Raw genomic sequence first — 20754 nt, forward strand, 5'->3', positions numbered from 1 at the left:
TTTACAAGTAGAGCTTTGATTAATGGATTGAAAACATTATAAAAGAGCTATTTAGTTAGGGGTCTGAAATAACAAGCCTGCAAGATATAGTCGGTCTTGTTATATAGAAGAGATCTGGTAAGATAATACGAAATGGTTATTAGCTACAAGATGTAATATATAATGATAGCAATAGCGATATTATCTATATGACTTGAGAGGATGGATGTATATATCGGTTTATAATTGGATACTATAGGGTAAAGAGCATAATGGAGATATTAGATAAGCTTAAGAAGTAAATAGGAATGGAGATATAAAGAAATGATTTTGATTCTAATCAGAACTTTCAAAGGTAATTATATAATAAATGGTTTAATATAATTAGAAGATTCTATAGAAATCTAGTATTAATAGTTTTATTACAAGTAAGCCGGGAAAGTATCTGTAGGTATAGCAAACCTACTTTGTATTATAATATATTCTAGAAAATAGTTATAATATAATTCATTTCTGTTAAAGCATCGGACGATCTATAGCATGACCCTCTATAGGAACAGGGCTGCTAGACAATCTTACCATGGAAAAAAACGATTATTACAAAGGAAATGGAAAAATATATAATAAAAGTCAGGAGTATATTACCCAAAGTCGATTGGATAATTGTTTGTTTCCTCAAGATATATTGGCTTAGTACAAAAAGTATAATATATAAGATTTTCACAGTTTGTCTTAGGCTTAGTTATTATCCTAATAAATAGAAACTCGTTAAAGTAGTTATACTATTTAAGGTTGGTAAGAAGGATAGGATATCTCTAAGATTGTGAAGGCTGATTATATTGATATTGTGTATTGGAAAAGGATTAGAAAGGTATATTGCTAGTCAAATTGTATAGACGGCTATAAGATACAATATTATCAGCCCTTAGTATTGCAGAGTGTTACTGAAAAGAGCCAGTATTGATCTCATAGCTATCTTTATTTATAATACTGAGTGTACTTTAGCAGTTAGTAAAGTGGTTATACTAGTAATAATAAATATACAAGACACCTATAATATACTCCTTAAAAGATAGCTTTTACAATATATAAAGAAACAGAATTAGTTTATAGCACTTTTATAATTTATTGATTTATTCCTAACTAAAAGATATATACATATAAAGCTTGAGGGGATTACAATATAGGATTTCCTGATTGTATATAATACCTTTTAGGAATTGTCACTCTCCTTTATCCTGTATATCCTTTATCTTACTAAGCTTTTTAATCAAGATAGAGTATAGCGTTTCGAATATACTAATAATATAGCTATATATTATACATTTAAAAATTTATTTATAAATATATATATACTCCACTAAATCATTCAATGTATCCTATAATAGAAAAATCAGAATAAAATCTTTTTTACTCCAGAAAAGTTTGAATTACTTTATATATCAAGAAAACATAAAATTGCAAATCCGGCTATAAAAATAAATCGGGATCTAATTATCATGCCAATCTTTTTAAAGCTTATCAACAGAATATAATCAATCTTATACTAGCTTAGCATCTTTTTTGATTGATATTTAATATTTCTATAATATATCAAAATGCATACCACAAAAGCTATATATATTGCATTCTATATCCAATCAATAGTTTATATAACTTACAGATTATTTACAACCTGCTTATAAAAAACGATTATTATCTATATACTCCCTATTACTCTCTTTAGCTTTAAAATATAATTCAATAAACTATACAAATAATACTTAAATACAGATCATATTCCGATCGGCATTAGAATTAAAAAATATATCGATCTAGTTAGCAAAATAATTCATAATACAATATAAGGAGCTTTATCTATTTACAAAATAACCTCAACAACCGTACTTCTTATAAAAACTAATCTCCCAATTAGAATTATTACATTAAAGTAAACCAGATTGAGGTTTGTATTTCAATTTTAAATAATGAATATACAATACCTACTTATAAATTAATTAAAGCTATACATTAGAAAAAGAGAATAAGGTATAGATATTCTGAAAGGTTTTAATACAAAATTATAAAGAATAGAACAAACAATCCCTACCACCAAACACCTCAGACTTTTACAACCTTATTTCTCTTCCGAATACCACATTGATTTAACAAATAGTATAAACAAAAAGGATATTATAAAAATATTCAAAAAATAATAGAACTTAATCCCCCAAGAAGATTACTCTGTATTTTCAAATAAATCTGAATAATACAACAAATACAATTACTATATAAAATACAGCTTTATAATTTACCGCAGCAAACAACAGATTGATATTAGCTATAACCATATATACAAATAGTCATATGTTTTTAACACTGAGATAATTAATGTATAGCGGGGACTAAAATACTTTTTGAATATTATTAATTACTCTTATCAAGAACAAATATGATTATATATTGATAGCACTTCAATAATCTAGGAAATATAAGGAAGCATTGCTGTCTTCTTTTAATGGGTATATTACAAATACTATTAAGCGATACAATATTATAATATTATAATCAAATGATCCTCTGGGTATATTAAGATTGAGAGTAACAAAATAGTTAATCATCTTGCTGATCAGAGTACAGCTAGACTGCTTGACCCTGGCCCATCCTGCCTCCCTACAATCAGCAGCTCTCACTTTATCCTATATGCTAAATATCAATGTTCCGAGAGTAGATAATAGAAGGAAAAAAGGGGTCTAATCTTTGAAATATATAATATATAGAAATCAATATATAATATCTCGAAGTTGAAAAGCCTTAAGCTTTTTTGCAAGGTATTATACAGACTTATAGCAATACAAACCAGATATAATAACTTTACAGCTTATTATATCAAATTCCAATTATAAAAATAATACAAATATCTATATATATAGAATTAAAAAAAGCCTATTATATTTCTTTTAATATTCAATTAATAATCGAATATACAATAACTAACTACTTATATTAAATCGATTTCAATCCAAATAGAATATAATAATATATATCAATTATATCCTGCAAACACAATATAGCTTTATTAATCTTCTCACTAAATCCAGATTCTATACTAGAATATACTCAAACTACACAAAACTACACGAATTCCAACCTGCTCCAATATTCTAAGAATAAGCTCTCCACTTTAATTAACCTAAAACCCACATCGAACAGTTATAAGCGCTTCGAGCGCTTTCCCGATCAATAGTGATTGATCTGATTATCTACTGATACTCAAATAATATACAAAACAGGCTTTCTAAAACAGAATCACAAACCCTTAAACAAAATAGCCACAGGATCGCCATAAGCAATACTGAGCAAAGGAATACTAAAAGCAATAAGCCCCTGATTAGCTAACATTACATTACTATAAACAGCTGGAACACTAGTAGCCTATAGGCCCGCTTCTTAGTACATCTAGAATACCCCTTGAGAGGTCAGATAATAGATGTTAATCACTATAAATAAATAAATAAATAAATATGTATATTTGTGTATATACATGATTATATATACATAACTAATATATAGGAGTGTTCTATAAGCACTTTGCTTCCAATTCTGTAATTATAGATTCTAAGGATAAATTGTACCCTGCTCTTGCAGTTCTTCTAAGGCAAAGTGTCACAAAATCCATCGAAATGAATACTAGAAAACCCGAAGACTAAAGCAATTTTGATCCCTAAACAAAAAACTGCAAAAGAATTTAGAGAGTGAAAGCATTCATTACAATAAAAGAAAGTATGATTTGTATAGTATATTTTCTTTTAGTTTACTTAGAACAAGCAAATCTTAAAGAGAGGGGTACTGTTTATAAGTTCACTAGCGTAATATATTAGCGTAATGGATGCTTAGTTATCTTTGCTATTATATGACAAAGTTTACATCGTACCACTTTCAACCTCTTTATAGAATATCATATATCCAATCTAGTACCTATCCCTTGCACCGTGATAGAAAGAAAAGGATCGGATTAATAGGATTTCATTTCTTTATTATTTTTATACAATACACTTCCGATTTCAACTTTCTGTTTTTAATAAAATTACTGATTTGGATTTTGGCTTTCTTTAGATTATTAGTATATTGATATATAACGGAAAGATATTGTAAGTTGGTAATAATAAGGTAATAAAGATTAAAATAGATTATTAATTTAGGGACTTGGAGTGAATATAATTAGTTAGATATTATAACCTTTTTAGAAGATATCTATTCTTTTTAGAGATATTAAGAGTTTGTTATAATATAACGATAATAGATTCAAGGTATAATAGTGAATTGAATTAATTATTGATATTAGAGAATAACAAATTATTATATAAAGAATAAACCTGTAAGAGGTTTTTATAGGTTAGGAGGGAACTAGAAGGGGACTAGGAGGGGACCAAAAGCAAAGCGAGATTAGACCTGCCGGGTGGGGCAAATGTATGACTAATCTAGGCCTGAGGCCAGATTGTTATAGGTTTTAGTAATTCAACTGCAATACACCAGGGGACATTAGATACTTAAGGAAAGCCTTAGGCATATATATAGTATTAGTTATAGGATAACCTAGAAACCTAGAATACAGTTTCTAGGATAATAGGTTTAGAGAGCACTAAATATAACTTTGCAAACTTTTTGTAAAATTATATTAATAATATTCCAAAGGATTAGTCCCAGAACAAAAGAACAAGTTAGGGTAATAGGAATTACAAAACAAGTGTTATATAACTACAAAGCCGATTCGACTTGCCAATTCGATTTGTCGATTCGATTTCAATACGAAAATCTATATAGGGAATAGATTTCATTACAATATAAAGCTTTATACTTAAAAACAATTATTAGTTTCATTACTATAGTTACAAGAATTACAATCAATTATAATCTTATTGAATTCCTACTTGAAATCTAATCTAAACTACCTCAAAAGATCTCTAAACATTTCCACATGACCCTAGAGGCAGCTCCCGTAACATTAGGCTGTTTTACAATGCCTACGCCGTTAACGTTCATACATCTACCCCCACACACTTTGTCACTCTTCGTCCAATACTCGATTTTCTAGCTTATTTGATGCAACTATTGTAATTAGTAATTGAATTCCATGTTCATTCTGTTTCTTTGCTCTTATGGCCACTAGACGGCCTCATAAGAAGTCGCGGAAGGGATGCACCGCCTGCAAACTGAAGCACCTCAAGGTATGTAATCATGAGCCACGCAGCGCAGTCCGCCACAACATCCATATCTAACACGATCAATAAGTGTGATGAACGTCATCCCAAATGTGGGAACTGTCAAGATCGCTGGATAACCTGCACGTATCTGTGGAAGCAAAATCCACCACCTTCCACCTCCACGAGAGAGAGTTCACAGCAGATATCTGGTACTCATTCCCAAGCCATCGTATCATCACCTGGTGCCCCCTTATCACCATTTCACATGCCACAAGCATATAACATTGAAGCCCTCAGACTTCTTCACCACTACACGGTCAATGTTTATGACTCTCTCAGCACTATTATTCCACAGCAGAAAGTATGGCAGACATACGTCGTACAGTTAGCCACGCGAAACGGCTTCCTTCTTCGCGGGATTCTTTCTCTATCTGCTTTACATATTGCCCTTGATGGCTGCGATAACCCTCAAATTATGGTGGCCGAGGCTGCCCACCACCAAAATGCGGCACTAGTAGAGTACCGGCGTCTCATAAACACCGGCGACATTTCGCCAGAAAGTCAACGCGCCGCCTTCTTGTTCTCAGCTTTTCTGGCCATGTGTGGATTCTGCTTTATTCGCGCAGATGGGAACTTACTCGAGTCAAATAAGGGCGATCGCGGCATTGATGAGTTCTTGGCTTGCGCCAACTTGGTCAGGGGCATGGTTGGCTTGCATAGTCTGTGGGAGGAAAACATCTACTGTGATGGACTCTACGCTGCTATTCGGAGTGGTCCGCCTACAAATTTATACCCCGACATTGGTGGCGACGTCATTACGGAGCTGCGTGCTCTATCCGATCTTCTTACTCGATGCGAGGCCGAAACATGCACGAAAACATCTAAGGTTTGCCAAGATGCCGTTCAACAGCTTTTTTATTCATTCGAGATGATCAGGAAGATAACGGTAGACAGAGGCTCAACATCGCCAATCACAGCTGGACTCATGTGGCCTGCTGCAGTCCCCAAAGACTATCTAATTCTTCTGAATCAACGAAACCCGCTCGCCGTCCTTATTCTTGCTTATTTTGGAGTTTTATTGCGTCGGCTCGACTCGTTCTGGTTCTTCCGGGGGTGGGGAAAGCATCTGGTCGAGACAAGCGCATACATCCTGGGCGATTCGTACGCTGATCTACTTGCCTTCCCAAAAGCGTCGGTGAGGCTATTTGATGTTGATAATCTGTGCAACCTCGGACAAACTCCAAAGTCCAGCCTTTAAGCAAGGGTCAAAGTTCAAATGGCCATACGGGGTCAGCTTTCTCCAAGATAATTTTTTGGACATTATACAATAGAACCTGGTTATACTGATTCGAAAAATTCGATCGACAAATATCGATATATCAAGTTTATTGATATATCTAGGTATATATGTGGCTAATCCAGTCTTATATGTGAATGATTCAGTCTGGTAGTCCCGGATTTTTTCTTTTCTATTAAATTGGTTAGGTGATAAAAGCCTTTCAGATTTCATTAATTATTTTTATCATCAAGATTATATCAATATCGAGAAAAAGTTTATTGGTTTATAGTAATACATAAAGGTACATTGGCACAATTCTATCCGTATATTCAATATCAGTATAACCGGGGTTTACTGTAGTTACAGCAATATTCAATTTCGCTCTAAATCTTTGCTTCGCATCTATATTAAAGAATACATCATTGACGCCAACAAGCTACAATTCATCAATCTGCCAGGATATCTAGCTATTCCTCTTCAGACTTCAAACTTCTGAACCCCGGTTACGCAAATACATGCCCGTACTTCCATGCAAGGTCGCTTTGTCTCCCATGACATCGGATGGGTGGAAAATGTTGAGTATCACCATTACAAAAAACATCAAAGTTGCGTCGAAGATGTAGGCGAAAACCTCATGCGAAAGCAGATACCCGTCATTTCCACCAGCATACTCGATCAAGCGAAAAGCCGAACGGACCAGGATCAGTGCGCTCGTAATATACAAAACGTACAGCAGAGCCTCCCAGTTCTTGTTATTCATCATGTTTTTAACGGACATTCTCATCGGCGCGGTATTTGTGGTTCTTTGGAATCGACGATGGAAAATAGTCGCGGTGAGGATGAAGACGCTGAAGAAGGCAAGTTGGATGGCCAGACCCGCTATCGTAATATACTCTCCAGTCGTCAGAGCGCTAGCCGTTCCGCTAGCCATAATTCCTCCACCTGTATCAAATCACCTCCAGATCAGTATATGTATTCCTCAATATCAACATACGAGGGAAGGTGGACCCGAGCACACAAGACAACATACCGGCCGCTTGACTCAAAAATGCAATGACATCTCCAGTGACAAAAACCTTGGTCATCCACTTCTTGCGGATAGGCGACATATCTTCTGCGTCGAGTGCGACGACCAATCGTCCGAGAACCATGTATATCGAGGCGGCGAAGAGCGCCGGTGCGAGCAGAATTAGAATCGTGGTGATGCTGTAGATGGGAATGGATTGTTGGTTGGAATGCGCCAGAATTCGAAAGATGTATCCGACGACTTCGACTGTTTGCGCATTGTATGAGCGGGAGTGGGGACGAGATGGAGATGAGATGAATAAAATAGAAAATAGAAAATAAACATACAAATACCGCCAATCACAAGAGGAGTAAAGTACCATGATCGGGCCCGGATCATCTGGTATATGTGATACAACGTCGTAGCTGCGAAGGCGATCAGAAAAACCACGGCCGCTCCTAAATTCGGCGTGTAGCGGTAAAGTTTGAAGACTGGACTGTCTGTCGGGGCCGAGGAGGAGGACATTTTTGCTTTCGGTCGTTGGAAGGAAGACGGCGCCTTTTTGTATATTATATTTCTTGAAGAAAAGGATCGAAGAGGCGGGTCGCAGGAGAGGGAGATGGAAAAGGAAGTGCTGTTTTGTTATATATACAATATACAATACACAGTGAGTACAACTGAGCGTCTGTGCACTTGTAGTTTAGTATAGTATTGCTCAAGATCCCAAATTAAAGTCAAGTATCAAAATAGAGTAAAAGCAAACATATAAATTCAGAATTTAGATAGAAATGAATACTCCATCCATATCCAGACAGACAAACAAACAAACAAACAGGAAATACAATCGACGAGAAAGCATATACATATATATGTAGGTACATAAAAGACACACAACACAGCCTCCACACCCCCACGACCGAGCTACTCAACTACTGAACGCGCAATTTTACGACGGATATACGACTCAAAGGGGAATGAATGATGGGGTTGGATTCGATACCGCATTTCCTTTCCTCTGTTTCCTCTTCTTATTGGGGAATCCTTTCTCTTCTTTCCCAAAACCCAAAAAATTAGTCGATTTGATTTGATTTGGTTGGCTATCGGTTGACTGACGCTTGCTCGGATTAAATGAAGAATGGAACGCCGAGGCGAGGATACACATGCGTGATATGAGGCTAGGCTAGGTACCTACGCCAGTACAGTCTTGGCGCGTAGGGTTTCCGCAGTCTTTGATACGAACGAATACGGGCGAAAGGGGTTTAGCGTGGTGTGGACGGGTTTATGCTTAATAAGTGGAGGGGTGGATGAATGGAGGGGCTTGGCTCGGCAGATGGATGGATGGTCTTTGGGAAAGGAATGGAATGGAAGGGATGGATGGATGTGTGTGTGTTTGGATCAAATGAATAGAGTTCTGATCGATGTAGATATGGATGGAGTTGATTAATGTATGATGTAAAAGACGTGATGGATAGATGTATGGTATGGTATGGTATGGAGTCTTTTGGGACAATTCGTAACGAGATTCAATACTTTATCGCATATCGCAGATTGTAGATCGTGAGATATACTAGGCGAACAGACGATACAGAAGAACTTGGTTATACCGGACTGAAATTTTCGACCAATCAAATCCAATAGATTCATAATTCTGGTATAAAAAATGATGATCTAAGCTCCCTAATCAAAATTTATATCCAATTTCAGCTCCAAACCCCAATATTTTTAAAAAATATTATGTGATGATAGTTCATCAAGCTTACTCATTTAAAATTCAGCTTATTCAGTCAAATCTATTATCAAAATTTATATCGGATTTGTGAAAAAAGTGTCCGGTATACCGGTTTTGCTTAAAAATCCGGTATTTCTATATGAAAAGTGGTCAAATCAGGAAATTGTTCCGATATATCCAAGATTTCGGTATATCTAAGATTCCGGTATATCCTAGTCCGGTATAGCCAAGTTTTTCTGTAGAGATCTTTATTTATTTCACTCTTCAACTCTACTCGTATATCATCTCATTTCATTCTATTTCGATTATGATTTTAATGTTTATTTATTTATTCATTATCCTAATTTTCCCAACCTATCCCTAACTCAATCCATCCCAACCCAATCCAACCCATCGAAATCAAATCAATCCCATCGTATCTTACCTATATCATTCTTCTCCATATCATTCTTTCTCCCCCTCTGCCTTTCACCTTTCCCCATCACCTTTCCCCATTCCATTCCATTCCATTCGTCTTCGATCCTCTCAGAAAGAAAAAAGCAACAACTATGGTATCTCCCAATCCCCATCTCTCAAAGAAGCAAAAGAAAACAAGTCAAAACACCCCCCATCTCTACAATCCCCTTCTCACCCCCCACCCCATCCTCATCTCCTCATCAAACCAAACCAAGTCAAATAAAATAAAATCATCTCATCGTTAAATTCGCTCCAAGCAAACACGCACTTAATCCAAACTAACCCAAACTAAACCAGATAATCCAGCCAAAGTAAAGTAAAGCAAGCTAGAAACAAACGCCGTTTACCAAATCCTAATCCCAATTCTGACCATGATTGATGAATAATGTATTCATCCAACTCCATATAAACAAAGAATTAGAAAGGATGAGATAAGCAAGCAAGTAAGTGAGCAAGCCAACAAACAAACAAGCAATCTGTGCTATTCGTAATATGCGAATGCCATGATCATTTGTCTAGATCAGATTAGATCAGACCAGATCGAACCAGCTCAACATCAATTCCCAACGCCTTTCATCTCTCAATTTCATCTGTATGTGCAAATCTCATTCTCCACGCAAACACATGCATGCCCCCTCCTTCCCATATATTCCCATCTCCATTTTCTCCACTCGCAACATATATGCAAACCCCCCACCACCCTAAATTACCATCTCCACCCCCTCACACCCATCCCACCCTAATAAACATCCTCATCATCAACCTCCATATCCTCCACCTTCGTTCCCAACGCCATATTCCCCTGTCTAATCAATTCCTTCATTTGTCTATCAAACTTCCTCATCATCTCATCCTGTTCCCTCTCCTCTTTCAATTGTTTCGCCTTCCATGCTTTCGCTTCTCTTGCTGCTGGACTTTCATTCGAATTTGGCCCTGTTTTTGGACTATTCGGTGTCCAACGAGGAATGCGTGATCCGGCTGGTGAAGCTGTACGTGGGATTTGAGAAAAACTTGGTCGAGTGGGAGTGGAATAATTGGTGCCACGTTCATAATGTGATAGCGTAGGTGAAGGATGCAAAATTCGAGGATTACTTTGATAATTTGGTCTTCGGGTCGCACCCATATTACTTGATGTGATTTGAGGTTGAACCAAATGTCTCCTAGTCGAATTTGATGTGGTAGGTATATTATATCGAGCAATTCCACTTCTCTGTTGTGACAATCTAGATTTAGGTGCTTGAGATTGTGGAATGGCAAATGCATCTGCAGGCACTGGTGGTAATTTTGGATATTGTTGATTAAGTTGATATTCGAGTTGAGGTGTGTGTTGATATTCGGGTTGAGGTGAGTGTTGAGAGTGTTGATATTCAGGGTGAGATGTATGTTGATATTCGGGTTGAGGTTGTTGTATTACTTGTGGAGGAGGAACAACCACCCAATTTCTTGACATATCATCTGGAGTTGATTGAGCCGTAAAACTCGTTTGACGTCTCTTTGCTGGTCTCGGAGGAGTTGTCTCTTCCTGTGGTGGAACATAATTTCGATCCATATAATTCTCAACCATCCCACCCATCGGAAATCCACCCGGGACCGGTGTACCAGGAGATTTTTCATCCTCCCACATGTCATTCTTCGGTTCATCCATAAATGTCGGTTCCATGGGAGTGATCGATCCAAAAACATAGCCATTTCCACCACCAGCTTGGAATCCTTTAAATGCGACACCCATCTTACAAAATTCCCACATCTTTCCCACCACACCACCCACCACATTAACCATAGGTTTAATCCATCCACGTTTCTCATCTTCCTTTGGTTGTCCTCGGATTCTCGGTCTTCCATTTTCATCTCGATACAATTGACCTTCTCCCTCGGCTTCGAAAGTTTCCTTGACATCACTTAATTCCCTTCGATATTTGGTATCACCAAAATCACTCTCTCTTCCCATTCCCATTTCTCGATTTTGTCTCTCCGCCTGCGGAGTATCCAACCCTCCTGCCAATCGATATTTGGTATTAACAAAAGGCATGGGACTTCCTGGCGTCACCAAATTGGAATCGCCCTCATCCAATTGATTTCCTCGTTCGTACCCATATTCAAATGGTAACGTATCTCTCATTCTCTTTCTTCCGACCATGGTGCCTCCGGCATTTAACAAATCGGTACTGGTGGTCGATTGTGTATCGAAGAGATAGAGAGACGAAGTGGCAGACGCTGATGGCGTTGATGGCGGAAGATAAATATTTGATTTGGAACCTGCAATTGGTACGTCATGTTGAGGCGATGGAGAATCGAGACCAAACGTACCCGGCATATTTTCCGCGACTGGAAGGGAGTGTAAGAAATAAGACATTTTCTGGATCTGTTGAAATAAATGTGATGGATGAAAATGTTGGGAGTTGAAGTGGAATACCCAAAAGATTTCAGGTTGTTAAATCCAATGGATCATACAGCTTCCAAGGCTTGTACGGGGACAGATGATGATGATGATGATGATCTATCTAGGTATCTTTTGTCGATATCTTCCCGAGGCTGAGAGATTTGTTTTGTGTTAACGAGGCGTAGGAAATATGGCAATTCGTAATTCGTAATCGCAATCGGTGGTATTAGTATTGGTGATGAGATTGTTATCGGGTTGTGTGATTAGTATTAAATAAAATGAGTATTAATTCGTATCAATTTGTGTCAATCCGTATCAAGTCGTATCAATCCAGATCAACATCAAGATCAATATCAATCAATACTTCTCAATCAATTCTGAATTCTGAATTCCAATCAGCACCTCTGTGACCAAGGTTCGTACCGCAGAATACCAGTGAAATCCAAACCTCGTGATAAGACTTAAGACTCCCAGATATCCAAACGAAAAAATCTTTCACGTCCAGGTTTCAAAGAATCAAAGGATCAACCACACCACAACACATGTATGTACATGAATGGAGACGCAACGTTCCTGGACTCCGTATTGTGGATTGGAAGTAGGTACTTTGCATGTACTTTGCATGTACTTTGTATGTCCTCTATCCAGCGGCGAAAGAGCAAAGACCAGAATGAGATGAAATTAAATGGAGAAGATGGAGAAGATGGATCCGAATGCGTGGAAGATGTAAACTTGTCCTTTGGGCTGGCGGTATTTCTGGGCTGTATTTCTTTTCTTCTTTTCTTCTTTGCTTTCTATTCTTCTTAAGCTTCTTCTTCTTCTTCTTCTTCTTACAAAAAAGAATTCAAGAAAAGCAAGTCAAAAACACATAAATGAAAGAGAAAAGAACCCCGATAGAATACTCGTAAAATCCCCAGTATTTAATTTTTTTCTGTCAATAGAAAGATGGCGGTGAATCCAATCCAATCCTATCGAATCTTGACTCTTGACTCTTGACTCTCAACTCTCAACTCTTAACTCTTATTAACTCTTGACTCTATCCTAAGTTAATCTACCAGTACCTACTCCCAGCTGTAGCTTCCAAACCCTACATACATAATAAGTCACGGACTAAGGATTTTATTTATCCTCAATCTACCTAGGTACAGTTACTACTGTACCTCCCACCGTACCTACCTATCTCCAAACAGTATAAACAATGTCTCAAGACCTACCTAGTATCTACCCTACATACAGCTAACCATGGTTGCCGTGGTGAATAATTCTTTCATGGATGAGATACTTTTAGTACTCATTAGGTAATCATTCAATATTGACAAATCACGCTTTTTCATTCGTTCATTCATTCATTCATTCATCCATCACATCCATCCATAGATTTCACCGTTAAATCCCCATCTATCCATGAGAAACTTGTTAATACAAAGCTTGCTGATATAAAGCTTACTAATATAATACAATGAAACTCATGAGATGATGCTTGATAGATACTTTTACATGTCTTGTTACGATAGGTAGATAGAATGTCTAGTAGATAGAATATGAAACGGGAAGGATCAAGAGGGGTATAATATGTGTATATATGTACTAGGTATGTATGTACATATATATATATATATATATATATTAAGTACTTGAGTAGGTAGGTAATTCAAGTTAGGTAAATGTATTTTAGATGTATAATTCGTATATATGTATAATCACTCGATACATATATATATACATACCTACATAGGTAGATATCGAATTGGTAAGTTTCATCATCCTTTTCCATGGTACTGTTTCAATCAGAATACTCATACTCGTAGAATATTCATCAACTGGTTCAAGTATATCAATTTCAACTCAAACACAAATCATAGTCCACACTCAAATAATACTGCAGACTCGCTATTAAATCTGGGGAATTCCCAATCTGCTACTCAAGTAAGCTATTATCGATGCTGATATCTGTGTCGGGCATCGGGTATCTGGTATCTGGTATCTAACTATCCATTACAATCAAAAGAGGCATCATCTCTACCACTTCCCAACGCCATTCATCCTTTCCATATCCACCCGTCGCATTACGTCTAAACTTCCGCAGCCTTATTCTCCTTTCCTCCATAATATTGATCATGTTGAGCCACTCTCTTCTCATCCGGTTTTTGAAGCTCACCAAACACTTTATGTTCTCTACCCGCCCAGAATTCCTCTCTCTCCGCCAAAATTTCATCAGCCCAAGCTTTCACTTCTGGAAGAACAATCTTCGTGGCAACCCATGAGAATTCCGCCAAATCCAATCCATTCTTATCCGCACGTTCATATTCCACCATTTGCAGAATCAACTCTACCTTGTCGACATCATGAACAAATTTACTCTCCAACGTCTCCGAATCCTCATACTCTTGCCAGATTTTCTTGATTTCCTCTCCAGTCAATCCACCATTCACACGACCGAGGAGATTCTTGGTAAAATAATCCATCGTGGTAGCTTCGCGACGATTCTTCTCGGTTTTTGGTACGTTATCAACGGGTGTGATATCTCCAACCAGAGCTTCTGCCATATCGTGAATGAGAGCCATCTTCGTACAGTGTGCAATGTCGATCTTGGAAGAGAGAGATTTGGGTGCGAACATGGTAATGAGTGACATGCGATACATGTGATCGGAAATCGATTCTCCTCTGTGAAAAGATTATTAGCTTGATCCAACCCAGTAGTTGATTTGGGCAACTCACCTCTCGATACCAAATCTACGCCATCCTTCACGCTTGGTCGTCTTCAATCTCTCCAGCATGTGAAAGAATGGTACTGGTGATTCCGAATTCTCTTTTGGCACGACGGGGAATTCTTCCTTGACTACTTTCTCCACGGACCATGATTGTTGTGCAGCGGCAGCTTCAAGAATCGAAGGCTCTATTAGCTTTGCGTTAGAATGTATCACAAATGTCATGCAGACATATGGTATTTCGATCTGGAGATGGGAATCCAAAAGAAGTAGTGCGACTTACCAGCCTGGTTACTTGCTTCGTGGGTGATGGACGACATGTTTCTTGTTTCCGTACCCCGCGATTGATTGGAATGATTGTGTGTGTCTTGATATTCTCCGAATATGCAAAACTGTTGTGTAATGGAATGGTTGTAAGAGAGTGTACAGATTCGAAGAGGAGATGTATCAAATGTAAATTCAGGAAGAATCTAGAGAGAAAGAAAGTATGAAGGATTTAGAAGAAAAAGATGGTGAGAGGTTTTGTTTGTAGAGGTTGAAATTAATTGAATGTGAATAGCAAACAGATACAGATTCACCACCAGCACCCACCCCACCATCAATCCACCATCAATGCCTCTCGTGTCTCTCTCTACCAAAAATGGAGTCTGTGCCCAACCAACCAACCAGAGATTAGTAATTGTGAATCAATCTGTAGCTCTGCATGTATGATGAATGTTGTTGTTTGTTCTTATGTAAAGAGTCTTTTTTCTATTTCTTTTCTGATTTACTTTATTCACAGAACTCAAGTGAGTTTATTCTAGATTTGTCTCAATTCAAAGCGGTTTGATAGTTGGGGTCAAAGAGATGTATCAATCTACTCTTCTTACAGTTCTATTGCTATATAGAACATCTTTCTCTGATGATGAAACTTCAATCTTGGTCTTCAATCTTCATCATCATCTTCAATCTTCAAGTGAATGACATTTAATTCCTTCCTCTGAGATCATTATCTTGGTATAAAGCTCTAAGATCTACCTTCTGAGCGTCACCGTATAACCATGATAGCCATCTCATATATCAAATCATCAATTGCAAAGCTATGCAAAATCACGAATTTTCTACCATATCATTACCTAGATATATTTCTTCCCCAAAAGCATTCCTGTCAATATAGAATCAGACAAATAATCTGTATTGGTTTTCTTTTCATCAATAGATTCAGCTGGATTGAAGATATATCTCATTCGGCGAAAGATTCAAAGTCGGAGGTCAAATCTGCAGGCCGGAGCTTGACCTCTTGAATGTGAAGATGAGAAAAGTATCTGAAGACAAAGTTTGCTTATTATTTCCTATGACTTCTGATAAGAACTATTGATGTGCACTTCTGATTCAGACTGCTATGTATTTTTCGTTGGTCGATATTCGTTCTGCGGCCTAGGTGATTTCGCAAGGTCGACCTGTTCAATCGCAGCCAAATAATCTACATGTCCACTGCCACTTTTTTCCTCTCGCTCGCGCCCAGAAAAATGCATGATAACATGTTGAAGAAATTTCTTCATCCGATGCAAAAGTTGGTGAGGCCACGGAAATGTATTTAAGATTCATTACTTCCACACAAGAGGAAGACATTACATCTCACCACACCACCTACTCACTTCCTCACTTGATCAAACTAAACTTCTACAACCTAATCATCTATTCTTAATAAATTATCATGCCTAGTCAAGGCAGTGGTCAAGGCAGTGGTCCAGATCCATCTCAAAAGAGACGGTAAACTTACCCTATTCATACACACTGTTTTAACATGCTAGCCGTCCCCATCCCCATCACAAAACCAACACTAACTCTTCCACCACAGTACCCGACTCGACGCCGTCGCCGAACTGAAAAATAAAACCAATACCCCAAAAGCAAAAGCAGCCGCCAAGGCTGAGAATGAAGCCAAGAGAACCCAACTTACAGAACTGTATAAAACGTTTGAAGGTATAAAAGCTAAAATCGAAGCTGATTTAGAAGAACAAGAACAAGAGAGACGGAAGCTGCTAAAAGAGAATATAAGAAAGAATGTAGCTGCTCACTGGGCGAAAGAGAACAAGAAAGAAGAAGAGCTCAAGAGAAATGGAAATAGCAGTGCTTCTAGTGGAGAAAAGAAACGTCTGAATAGAACGGGTAGTAGTTCCAGTACAGATAAGTCAAAGGGAAAAGGGGCTGTGAAGAAGTCTGTTTCTTAGGCGGAAGGATCTTAGGGGAAGCATAAGTTGTGAAGTTGTGAGTTTTGAAAATTGGAGATGGGAGTTCTGGTTCTTGAGCCTTGGGTTAGAGTGAAATATAAATATCGTATCTTAGAATTAGGTATTCCGTTCAACGTATCTCTTTTTTACGACAATCTCTTTTTTACGTCAATCTCTTCTTATATCGAAGATACCTCCTCCATCTCAATTCCAGTCTTTCAAGAATTATGGATATTTGAAGTCGTTAGTTACGATGTGTCAATTATTCCAGTACGTAGGTACCTACCTAGGTACTTAGCAATAGGTACCCATCATAGCGAAAACCAAAAAAATAGAATAGCAAATACCTAGCTACTAGCTAGCTCAATCACTCATAATACAACAACATAACTCACTTTCTCGCTATAACCACCTAGTATTCCAAATGCATCATCATTAACTCTGATTTATAGATTAATCAATCAATGAATCAATTTTCATTTAGATTTCTTTTTTTTCTTTTTTTAAATAAATACTTAGTTAAGATTGCAAACCTAATATCCGGAAAATATTTCAGTATGTATGTATGTATGTATGTATGTATCTATGTATATATGAAAACACGAAATTATAGATTCATAATTTTATTACAATACTACCTCATCCATCCATCCATTCATCCATCCATCCATCCATCCATCCATCCATCCATCCATCTATCTATCTCACTTCTTTCCTCCTCTCTTCTCCAGCATAGCTAGGTAGTTATTCTTACTATTCTACTATTCTTATCATTCATTACCATACATCTTCCTCTCATACCCCCAACTCCTCCGCTTATTCTTCAACCTCTGCTCTTCTAACCTCAATAACTCGAGTAGTTGTCAATTTAATTTTTATTGATACATCGTTTTTCAAGCTCGGCTTGTTTTTTTGTTGGTTTGTTTTTGTTTTTGTTTTTGTATTTGTTTGTTTTTGTTTTTGTTTTTGTATTTGGGTTTGGGTTTGGGTTTTTATTTGTTTTTGTTTTTTCGGCGCGCAGTGGGGTGCTGATATGTTTATTTGGTGCGGAGTAGAGCGCGTGAAGAGTTTGTGAAGAGTTTGTGGAGAGGGTGGGGATTTTGCGGGGGGTGAGATGAGGGGGTGAGATGAGGAGGTGAGGTGAGGAGGTGAGGTGAGGAGGTGAGGTGAGGGGGTGAGATGAGGGGGTGGGTGGGTGTGGGGGAGGTTGGAGGGAGAGATGATGATGTAAGGACTGGAAGAAGATTGCTGATGAGATTTGGGAAGCTGATTATGGCGTGAATGAGAAGTTTGGGTGTGGTGGAATGAATTTGTAATTTTTGGTTGAGGGTTTTAGTAGCGTGGAAGAGGGAGGGGTGGGGCGAGAATGAGGTTTTTGGTGTTATCGATTTGGGCTTAGAGATGCGGATAAAGAAGTGAGGGGCTTGCTTTAAAATCGCTAGCACTGGGAGAAAGTGGATTCTGAGACTTGGATCCAGTAGGAAAAGATTCATTAATCGATTCCTTCCCCGAATCTCCAGATCCCGCACCACCTCTCATATGCACCTCCGCGCTATCAAATCTCGAATCTCTATTCTCACTCAATCCCGCTTGCTCAGCCTGTCCCACAGAATCCTCTCGCTCCCCCGCTCCTCCCTCCCTCCTCGCAAAATCCTCCGCCACCCTCTCAAACCTCGCCATCGCATTCGCACGCGCATAATCTGCAGCCTGAATCCCCGTTTCCCGAAACGCGGTATGATTAATCGGTTGGCGAAAAGGGGAATCCTGAGAAGCGATTCCTAACGGCAGAGAGCTCGCGTGCGGAATATATTCACCACTCTGCCAAGTCGAGGATCGTAATCTTCGTTTTCAATTTGTTTTGGGAGAGGAAATGAAGGCTGTGCAGATCTGGTTTCGCCTCGCTCGTCTTCGGCATCGTATTCTTCCGAGATGTATGAAGATGATGATGAGCCCTCTTGCTTCTTCTCTTTATTACTAGCTATACTCGCCGACCGATGCAAAATCTCCTCCTCCCCACAAAAATCATACACCTCATTCTCCAAACCCACGCCTCCCCATCCTTTTCCCTCCCTCTCCCCATCCCCCTCCACATCCTGCACCCACTCCAAACACCTCCTAAAAGTATCCCCCTCCCATCTCGCAAACACCTCCACATCCTCATAATCCCACATCTCGCTACTCTCCTCCCCAAGCAACACATCCGCACTCCCTACTCGTCGCATCTCCCCCTCAATACCATTTTCTAACGCGCCGGAATTGATCCAGAGAAATAGTCGATGTTGGGTTAGGGCCCATTGATCGAGTGGGGAATCTGAGTATCCGTTTTGCTGCTGGAGGAATTTTTCACAGAGGGAGAGTTGGGTAAGAGAGGAGGAGGTGAGCATGTGTGTTGGGAAGATGGGGATGTGATAGGTGAGAGCGATGAGGGGCCAGGCGTTGATGCGGGGGGGTTGGTAGGGTTGTGGATGTTGTTTGTGGATTGTGAGGGGAGAAATTATGGTGGGGGCATTTGAGACATTGGTTCTTGAGTCTTCGAGATTCTTCTCCTTTGGTTGTCGTGATTTTTTGAGATTTTTGGGAATGATTTGGAAAATTCCCTCGTTCTTTGATTCCTCAATCTCCTCTATCTCCTCAATCTCCACCAAATCCTCCACATTTCGATTCCCTAAAACAGGAGCACGTGGAATTACAGGTGCGGGTGTAGATATATACATATATTCCTCATCATCCGCTTCTTCTCCCGCAGATAATTCACGCCCCAATTCTTTTTCTTCCTTTTCTTTCTTATCAGAAGGTGCGTGCATATCATTCACTGCATGGCGAAAAAGAACCCCGTGATAATGATACATAGTGCGGATACCAGTTGAGGGATATGTAGATGATTGTAGAGTTCGATATTTCAGAACATTCGTCCCGCGTAGGACTTGCAGGGTTGAGAGGGTGTAAGGATTGTGAGGGTTGATTATGTAGGGCAATGCAGCAACTGCAAAATCCCGGATAAGAGGCGTGCCGGGTGGGAGATGAGTTGTGGAGTTTTGAACTTCTAGAGGAATTGGTGCTATTGCGAGTGCAGATGTAGAGTTTGGGATTATCTGATGAGTATCAGGAATCCGGCTTCGAGTAATCACTGCTCGGATTCTCGCGAGCTCTTCTGATTTTTGATGAGAGGTAGTCATAGACTCCTCGCCAAATTCCTTACCGCCAACTCCTAAAAGATCAGTAGTCGGAGTCGAGAATCTACTCAAGATCACAGACTGAACTATCGTATTATCCTTCAAACCCGCATCATCTCGTCCCTGATCTCCCATCTCATCCGCAAAAATAGAAGTATCATAAACAATCTCATCATCTGCAGATCCGTCAACCTCCTTTTCTTTTTCCGGAGTTTGATCATAAATCGTATCTTCATCTTCGGAATCGGAGTCTGGGATAGAAGAGACGTCGAAATCTTCTTTGGTTTGTGCGAAATCGTCTTGGAGATTGGAGGGGGATGTTTGTACTGATGTTTTTCAGGGGGGTGGTGGAGCTTGGTGATGACATTTTTAGAGTTTAGGAGTTGGATGGAGTGATTTTGGAAGTTTTGAGTGGAAGAAGACGAATAAGTGTAGAGTTACACTTAGGAATAAAAGTCTTGTGATGGGGTGTGAAATTGTGGTGGGAATCGAGGTGTAGGTATTGAGAAGATGTTGATTTTTGTGAAGAAATTGTTGTTTGTGAGTTTTTGAGACTGTTGAGGCTGCTGAAGTTGCTGAAGTTATTGGAGTTTTTGAGGTTATTAAAGTATAAAAGTATCAAAATAGTTTTATGAAAGTATCATATAG

The 20754-nt window shown here is 38.5% G+C and overlaps 6 protein-coding genes across 6 annotated transcripts; 2 read left to right on the plus strand and 4 right to left on the minus strand.

The window, feature by feature from the left end:
- The first annotated feature begins 5028 nt into the window (after positions 1 to 5028).
- Positions 5029 to 6704, plus strand: EAF02_009680 (uncharacterized protein). Its single transcript, XM_038905728.1, has 2 exons — positions 5029 to 5186; positions 5251 to 6704. The coding sequence occupies exons 1-2, from the start codon at positions 5118 to 5120 to the stop codon at positions 6418 to 6420; spliced, it is 1239 nt and encodes a 412-aa protein (XP_038754468.1). The 5' UTR covers positions 5029 to 5117; the 3' UTR covers positions 6421 to 6704.
- Positions 6705 to 6925: 221 nt separating this feature from the next.
- On the minus strand, positions 6926 to 7972 carry EAF02_009681 (uncharacterized protein; the record flags this gene model as incomplete). The annotated part of the gene is made up of 3 exons (XM_038905729.1): positions 6926 to 7383; positions 7472 to 7714; positions 7795 to 7972. The coding sequence occupies 3 exons, from the start codon at positions 7970 to 7972 to the stop codon at positions 6926 to 6928; spliced, it is 879 nt and encodes a 292-aa protein (XP_038754469.1).
- Positions 7973 to 10371: 2399 nt separating this feature from the next.
- EAF02_009682 (uncharacterized protein) lies at positions 10372 to 11985 on the minus strand (the record flags this gene model as incomplete). The annotated part of the gene is made up of 1 exon (XM_038905730.1): positions 10372 to 11985. The coding sequence occupies one exon, from the start codon at positions 11983 to 11985 to the stop codon at positions 10372 to 10374; it is 1614 nt and encodes a 537-aa protein (XP_038754470.1).
- Positions 11986 to 14084: 2099 nt separating this feature from the next.
- EAF02_009683 (uncharacterized protein) lies at positions 14085 to 15040 on the minus strand (the record flags this gene model as incomplete). Its single annotated transcript, XM_038905731.1, has 3 exons — positions 14085 to 14676; positions 14731 to 14908; positions 15004 to 15040. 3 exons carry the CDS (start codon positions 15038 to 15040, stop codon positions 14085 to 14087), a joined length of 807 nt encoding a protein of 268 aa, XP_038754471.1.
- A 921-nt stretch (positions 15041 to 15961) lies between these two features.
- EAF02_009684 (uncharacterized protein) lies at positions 15962 to 16978 on the plus strand. The gene is made up of 2 exons (XM_038905732.1): positions 15962 to 16472; positions 16561 to 16978. The coding sequence occupies exons 1-2, from the start codon at positions 16417 to 16419 to the stop codon at positions 16931 to 16933; spliced, it is 429 nt and encodes a 142-aa protein (XP_038754472.1). The 5' UTR covers positions 15962 to 16416; the 3' UTR covers positions 16934 to 16978.
- Positions 16979 to 18328: 1350 nt separating this feature from the next.
- EAF02_009685 (uncharacterized protein) lies at positions 18329 to 20473 on the minus strand (the record flags this gene model as incomplete). The annotated part of the gene is made up of 3 exons (XM_038905733.1): positions 18329 to 18697; positions 18748 to 20384; positions 20434 to 20473. 3 exons carry the CDS (start codon positions 20471 to 20473, stop codon positions 18329 to 18331), a joined length of 2046 nt encoding a protein of 681 aa, XP_038754473.1.
- Between the last annotated feature and the right edge of the window lie 281 nt (positions 20474 to 20754).

Source organism: Botrytis sinoallii (assembly GCF_014898435.1).
Source record: "Botrytis sinoallii strain Bc 23 chromosome Unknown BSIN_021, whole genome shotgun sequence".
Lineage (NCBI taxonomy): Eukaryota > Fungi > Ascomycota > Leotiomycetes > Helotiales > Sclerotiniaceae > Botrytis > Botrytis sinoallii.

Coding starts and splice junctions, on each gene's coding strand:
- EAF02_009680 (XM_038905728.1), top strand. CDS start 5,118: ATGGCCACTAGACGGCCTCATAAGAAGTCGCGGAAGGGATGCACCGCC. Junction 5,187..5,250: donor GCAAACTGAAGCACCTCAAG/GTATGTAATCAT, acceptor ACGATCAATAAG/TGTGATGAACGTCATCCCAA.
- EAF02_009684 (XM_038905732.1), top strand. CDS start 16,417: ATGCCTAGTCAAGGCAGTGGTCAAGGCAGTGGTCCAGATCCATCTCAA. Junction 16,473..16,560: donor GATCCATCTCAAAAGAGACG/GTAAACTTACCC, acceptor CTTCCACCACAG/TACCCGACTCGACGCCGTCG.